Source organism: Haematobia irritans, chromosome 1 (assembly GCF_050003625.1).
Source record: "Haematobia irritans isolate KBUSLIRL chromosome 1, ASM5000362v1, whole genome shotgun sequence".
Classification (NCBI taxonomy): Eukaryota; Metazoa; Arthropoda; class Insecta; order Diptera; family Muscidae; genus Haematobia; species Haematobia irritans.
Window position 1 is genome coordinate 122,410,178 of NC_134397.1, and position 7,798 is coordinate 122,417,975.

General features: G+C 33.9%; 1 protein-coding gene across 1 annotated transcript in view; it reads right to left on the minus strand.

Annotated features, from left to right (window-relative positions):
• Positions 1-2,847, minus strand: part of LOC142231380 (RYamide receptor-like) — a 49,209-nt gene extending 46,362 nt beyond the window's left edge. The window contains exon 1 of the mRNA XM_075301994.1: positions 1,756-2,847. Within this exon, the coding sequence (XP_075158109.1) occupies positions 1,756-2,693 (938 nt within the window). The 5' untranslated portion in view covers positions 2,694-2,847. The remainder of the gene's footprint in view (positions 1-1,755) is intronic.
• Between the last annotated feature and the right edge of the window lie 4,951 nt (positions 2,848-7,798).

Genomic DNA, 7,798 nt, shown 5'->3' on the forward strand with positions numbered 1-7,798 from the left:
CAAATTGATATATGTTTGCATCTAAGCATATTATATTTACAAACATTTTATGTCCCAAACATAATATGTTCTAACATATTAACATATATGTCCCGAACATGTTATGCTAGTTTATGAACATTATATGCTTGCACGTAAAAATATTGTCTTAAAAAATTGAGTTCCAAACATATAATTTTTACACCCAAACATACGAAAAACAGTATTTTTCGTCCGTGTATGGACATAGTCCAAATTGGGCTAACGTGATTCCAAAGTGTAATAAGTGAATGTATTTCGGCCGTGGTTTAATTTTTTTCTTAGAACTTCATTAAATCGGATCATTTGAATCGAAAGTAAAAATTAGCCCCAAAAATAAGGTTTGGGTTATAATTTCATTTTGATGTGGCCTATTACATAGGGCTTATATTCATTATGAACCCAGCAAAAAAGCGTCGCCAAAAAAGTAGTGAAAATGTTCTTTTTGGATCCGGAAGTGGTGCAAAATTGGAGCAGAAGCGATGAATTTAACATGCACTGAAAAAAAAGCATGCCCGCTTCCAAAGATTTTGTCGTTACTTTAAAAATTGTGGTATTGATTCCGAGCCAAAGAAGTGGAGAATACAAGTAGGAATACTTTTAAGACACAATTCTCTTTTAAATTTGGATTTTGTGTACTTGTTTCTAGGAAGCAAATTTTAATTTTTCGTTTTTTTTCAGCTTTTTTTTTATATGCTATCAAAGTTCTTTAAAAACGAGTTAACCACAACTTTATTTTCCAAATTAAGACTCGACTTCCAGTAGAAATTATGCTATGTTTCAAGTAAAAAACGTCTTTAAAATAAAGTGTTGAAAAATATGTCCTATATTTGAACGATTTTTTGCTTTGTATTCAAGATGCAAATTTAAAGACAATTTCATTAAATTAAAAGAATTTTTGTGAATTATTAAAGTCAAGTTGACCTTAGCCCAAACATTCTGTCTTTCATGCTTTTAATGAAATCACTTAATTATAAGGATAATACGACTTCATTGAAAAGTTTATCGACTTTTGGCCAAAGAAAAAAACTTTATATTAGGGAAATGCGTCTTCTATGCTAAGCGAAATTTGCATTCGTATTTTAAAGACATGAAATCTTTGACCTCACGACAATATTTTTTTCAGTGTGGGCTTGTCATAGGACGGATGTCCACAATTTCAACAACGGTTGCATTGGATTTGAATCACTTTTAAGGGTGTGATTTGAATTCGGTGTTTTTGATGTGAATTAAAAAATTTTGAGATATTTTGTCAAATAAAAAACTTTTTCTAACGCTTGTCCGAAACGTTTGACATTAAATATTTTCGAAAATTCGCAATTTTTCTACAATGGATTTAATTTGTATGGACAAGATTTGAGCAATTTGTTCCATTATATTAATTTTTACCTTGTATTTGAAACAAAAGAAGTTAAAATTACCCATTAAAAATATGGAAAAGCAAGTTATAAAAAACCGAATTAAAAGAACTTCCTTTTAAAGTTGTGCCTTTGGAAGAACTTCAAATTTTTATACCCTGCGCCACACTGTGGAACAGGGTATTATAAGTTAGTGCATATGTTTTTTTTTTTTTTGCTGGGAAGTGTCGCCGCTAATTTATAGCCCTGTCTGGTTTGTGTTTAGGGGCTCAATTTCATACCGCCATTGGTATATAAGTAGCCTTGCCCCTTCTGGAACGTCCAGGGAAAATATAAGTCTATAACTACGAATGGGGTTTCGTTGATTTCTACCACTTACCTTTTAGTTATTCTCGGTCTCAGTGGCCACATGATGGCAATGTATCGGTCTATTGATATGGCCACTAGAGTGTATGCACTGACCAGGACCGATACCGCTTGCGAATAGTTGACGAAATGACATAACGCAATGCCAAAGGGCCAATAGCCCAATATGAAAGTTGATATAAATGATGAGGGGACGCAAAACAGCGACATCAAAATATCACCCATGGCCAAATTGGCTATGAAATAATTCGTCACAGTGCGCATGCGTGGCGTTGATTGAACGATGTAGCAGACTGTGCCATTGCCCAAAAGGGCAAATATGAATATGGGAATGTAGAGCAGATATACAGCGGTTACAAAATAGATGGACGATAAAATGTCACCTTCACCCTCGTCATTACATCCATCAAACCAGGTGTCATTTAGCATAAAATCTGGAGGGCATTCACCATCACAATGGGTGGCATAAGAGGATGTACTGACATTACGTTGACCATGTAACAGATGGAATGTTTCATTATTGGTTTGCTGAGCTATCGATGATGATGATGATGAGGAGGAGGCTGAGGAGGAGGATATTGTTGTAGTGGTCACTCTGGCCAACGATTCAAGCAAATGGAAGCCATAAGAGGTCGTTGTATTATACACGGTGACTAGAGACGCCTCACTCTCATTCGTTTTTAGATAGTCCGGGTAATCGTCACCACTATGATTTTGAGCTATATCCTGGACATCATCTCCTTGAAATGTGTCCAGCAGCAATTGTTGTTGTGGTTCTATAAAATACAAATTTCCATCACCACTATCCCCGCTGGTCAATGTACTATTGGATGGATTAATGATAAGTTGGCGGGTTGGTCGTCGATGGTGATCCATTAGCTTCGATGTTGCTGCCGCATTTAAATGAGTCAACAAACTACGAGCCATATATTGGCGTAGAAAAAAATCCATTTCGTTGTGGGTTTCACAAATTGGCTTGTTGGTCACTAAAGATTGCACTTGCCATAGACCAGTACATGGACAATTAAATGGATTTTACCTTAGATGGTCAGCGGCGATGGAGTTATCCCAATGCTGCTTGCTTCCCTCTTAATTACCACGATGGCTTTTTATTATTGTTTGCTGGGTTGTGTGCAATACCACAGCAATATTTTTAATTGCAAATTTTTGAGGCAAAATTTCACATCCTACAGCATGCTTTCATTCAGGATCCACATCTGCTAATGATCTCATATATTTTCCAAAACTGCTCACTGCTCTGACATGATGTGGTTATTGTGCTATATTTAATTAAATTTCCATGGAAGCCAAATCGTCAGCAAGATATTGAAGTATTTTGTAAATTTTACCTATCACTCACTCATCTCTCCTTGTTACATTTTGTTCAGGCCATTGTATTCAAAATTCAATGGATGAAGTTTTTTGCTTTTTGTTCTATTTCTTATCAATTTGCTAGTAATGTTGAATTCAAGTAGATATCCTCAATTCATGTAGTTTTAGTATCTCTATGCCTAAGGGCTCAGTGTTGTGGTAGAAACTACTGTTTCTATGGAACATTCTTTCTCTGGATTTTTGTAAGTTGTCAATTTCAAGAATACACTTCTTCGACAAGAGTTATTAGCCATTGCATTCATTTCATTTTTAGATAGACATCAAAAGTCCTGTAAAGAAATAAGAGGTATAAGAGAATTATGAGTATATGTATGCCAAAATGTGATAACTGATAAAGTGTATATCGGGGAAATCTACTTATTTTATTCAGAGTATAAAACATTGACCTACTATGAAAGAATATGGCCCAACCCTTTGATAGTTTCAATAACGGTCCATGTCAGTATTTCTGCATACCTTTTACAGTTAGCGTCACGAAGTTTGAAATTTCTATTGACTTTCCCAATTCACACTTTATCCTATTGTATTAAAATTTTATCAAATATTGTCTTTTCGACAAACATATACATTTTGCGGACATCAGATACATAATTTCCCAGAAAATAACATGGCCTCGACAAATTTGTTACATTTTTTTCACGTCCAAAGATAATATTTTGCTCTTGAGACATTTTTATACTCTCCACCGAAAATATTGGTCTCAGACCTCATAAAGTATATATATTCGTGGTGATATTCTGAGTCGATCTAGCAATGTCTGTCCGTCTATTGCAATCATGCTAACTTTCGACCGAAACAAGCTATCGACTTGTTCGGACGGTATTTCAAAAGTTTGGCTTGCTCCCTGGAGAAGAAAATTTCACCCAAGACGGTTGAAAATTTCACTAACAATTATGTACCATAGGTTCATTAATAGTGTGTTAATTGTGCATCAAGTTTGGTACGCGATGTAATTATATGCCCTTTAACAACCATGCAAAAGTTTGAATTGGCTTATATAGGCATTTTATGTGTCGTTTTTGTCTAACATACACGCAAAGAAAAAAAACGTTTGGAAAACGTGTACCGAAAACGTTTTTCTTTTGTTAGAGTTTTTTGAATTGCTTCGAAAAATTTAAACTTTTATCACCAAAAAAATTCATTTGTTACAAAATTTTTATTTTTTCAATAAAAACAAGTTATTTTTGAAACAACATCACAGTCCATTTCGTTTATTTCAAACACTCGTCTTTTCTGAATTTAGGTCTTTAATAAGACACATTTTACAGTTCAAAATTTAATATACTACAATGTAATATTGAACATTTTTTCGAAATCTTCCGAACATATCTGGAATATAGGTAAAAAAAAAAACAAAAAAAAAAACTTTGGTCGAAGCAGGGATCGAACCCACGACCCTTGGCATGCAAGTCGGACGTAGCAACCACTGATCCACGGTGCCAAACTAAATGTTTGTTTCTGTTAAATAAACTTTGTTTATTCGGTTCGTGGGCGCCGCAAGCTATGCTATATAAATATAACTTATATGGATATTTATCTATTGATGACCATAACAGGTATATAGTTCAGTGGTTAGTGTGTTGGCTTACAAAGTGCATGGTCCGCGGTTCGATTCTCCGTCCAGGCGAAAGGTAAAAAAAATTTAAAATTTATAAAATCGTATAATTTCTTCTACATTGTTGGTATTACAGGAAAAGGTGTTAAGAACTAAAACCCTCGTGGATGTGAGAAAGATGTGAGGGAAAATGCAATTAGCAAGAAAACAATGTTTTTTTTTTTGAGTTTGTCTTTATGAAATTGTTTTTACATCCTGGAAAAGAATAAACGTTTATCACAAAAAGTATATACTTTTCTTCCAAATACACTTCCTTACAGCGAAAAGCAAATCAGAAACGAACTTTGTTTGTCTAAAATTTCGTTTGGGAGGAAAGAATTATTTTTTTGCGTGTAGACTCCATATGAACTAATATACAATTTAGAAGACAATGTTAAGATGTTTCAAGATAACTTGACATCGTCAAGTGTTACCACAACCCAAATGATTCGATTGTTGATGACAGTCTTTAGTAGAACCTTCTATGACATCCATGATGAAGGGCACGTAAGATTCGGCCAGGCCGAACTTAAAGCCGTATATACAGTTGTGTGGAAAAAATAAAGAAGTCGCATTCACAGTCTTTTGTGTTTACGAATTCATATAAAATTAAAGAAAGTAGAGGATGCTGGTGAGGAATGTGGTAATTCCGAAACGTGCGTCCATCCAACCATATTGCAGTCTATAGGGCTTTGCCCAAATAAATTTGACAAACATTCTTTTCCTCTGTTGGTTAAGCTACACTTGTATTTTGTCAATTCATGGTTTTAAGCTGAAATCAAAAACAACAACAATGATTAAAGAAAAAAAAACAACAATAGCAAAACAAAACGAATGAAAAAAATTAAAGAATTTTTGAAAAATGAATGCTTGTAGACGACATTGAGAAATTTGGGTTTCTCTTCCTTTCTTTTTCATAGCAAAACATTGTTTTTTTTTGCAAAATGAGTGATTTACGCTGTGAAAAACGATACAAAAAATTAAAAACCCTTTTCTTTTTGTAAGAAAATGCATGAAACATATTTAATATTTAATATCTTATTGTGTATTCTAATAACCTGCACAACAAGAATTAATTCTTATAATTACAGTACAGGCATTTAGTGTCCAACAATAACATCCTTATATTATTAATTTAAAATTATTAAATTAAAGTAAAATAAATTGAACAGAAATGAACTTAACTACAACAATTGTTTGTTTGAGTAAAAAAGAAAATAAAAATGACAAATAAAGTGTATAAATAAATTTAAGAAAAAAAAATTTTTAAATATAAATTAAAGTAATAAATTAAATGAGTGAAAAATTAATGAATGAATTAATATCAAAAAAAATTTCATATATGAAAAGAAAAATGAAGATAATTAACAATTATTACAAAAAATATAAATGAAACTGATTTTGATTTACTATTTTTATTGTACATTTGAATAATGATCAAATAAACGTTTTTTTAAATTGCATTGTGTGCTTGTCAGTTGAATGTCATGAGGTAATATATTCCAGAGGCGTACTGCATTTATGTAGAAATGCCAATCTGAAACATGACTTTGACACCGAATTGGAACAATAATTTTTCCTCTGTTAGACCTAGCAAACCGTATCCTATCATATAAATAAAATGGTTAGTGTGAATAAATTATCCGATGCAGAAACAACATAAGCCTAAAATCAAACAAACCGTCAAGATCCAACCCATATAAACGCCCGCGGAACTGAGATACATGATCAAATCGCCTCAAACCATAAACGTACCTAATTATGTTATTGAATGCCAAATTAAGCTTACGTTTGCATGCAGCATCACAGCTAGCAAAAAGCTCACAACCATACAATAAAACAGGCATCAAGTAACTTTTTGCCAAAAGTACCCTTATAGGCAAAGGCGTCAACATCTGTGTAGACCAAAGACTCCTGAGTCTTACATAAATCTGACCACTAATATAGTTAACGTGATCAGTCCAACTAAATGAGCTGTTCAGCATGATGCCAAGGTTCTTAGCCGACGTTACAATACTAATTCGTTGATCATTTATCTTAATCTGGGGATCAATGTTAACCGTTATACTACGCCTATGTATCATCAGAAATGTTGACTTTACAGGGTTAAGACATAGTCCATTCGCCTTTGCCCAATTGTGGACAATGTCAAGATCATCATTGAGCCTATCAATACATTCATACAAAGTGTCTATAGTGCCACTACGATATATCTGCACGTCATCAGCATACATATGTATCTTACTGTCCCTAATAAATCTTGGCAGATCGTTTATATAAATAGAAAAAAGAATAGGGCCAAGTGTGGATCCCTGAGGAACTCCTTTTCGTAAACGTACAGGCTCAGATATCCCATTACGTGTGTATACAGACTACGTTCTTTCACTCAGATAGGAATGTAAAAGTGTAACAGAGCTAGGAGAAAAATTAAAAAGGTTGAGTAACTTGAGGCACAGCAATGAATGATCGACAGTGTCAAATGCCTTCGAATGATCCAATATAACAAGAAAGCTAACCTTACCAAGATCAGTTTCTATTCTAAGATCTTCACAGACATCATCTAGCGCACTAATACAACTATAACCAGGACGAAACCCCGATTGACTTGAAAGAAGTGATTGACTTGAAAGAAGTGATTTAACCTTCAAGAAATCAGATATCTGTACATGTACTATCTTTTCAAATACCTTCGAAAGAAATGGAAGTAGTGATATGGGACGATATTCAGAGTTGTTCTTTGGGATGGGGATGACTTTAGCATGTCTCCAAGGCCTCGGGAAGGAACTAGTAGTCAAAATTCTATTAAAAATAAAAGTGACAAATGGTAATAATAGAGGAAGAATAATTCTGACAAACTTAGGATCTAGGCCATCATATCCAATTGAGTTCGACTTAACCTTTGCAAAGGCGAGTAAAACATCAGATTGAGTAATGCATCGAAACTCAAAGCCATCCCCGCTATCAAAGCATGGCAAAGCGTTAGCACCGGTGTAAAAATCAGAGTCCACTGCAGCCAGTGGCAGATGCGTAAAAATTTGACTCAATGAATTGGCATCCAAGTGACAATCCC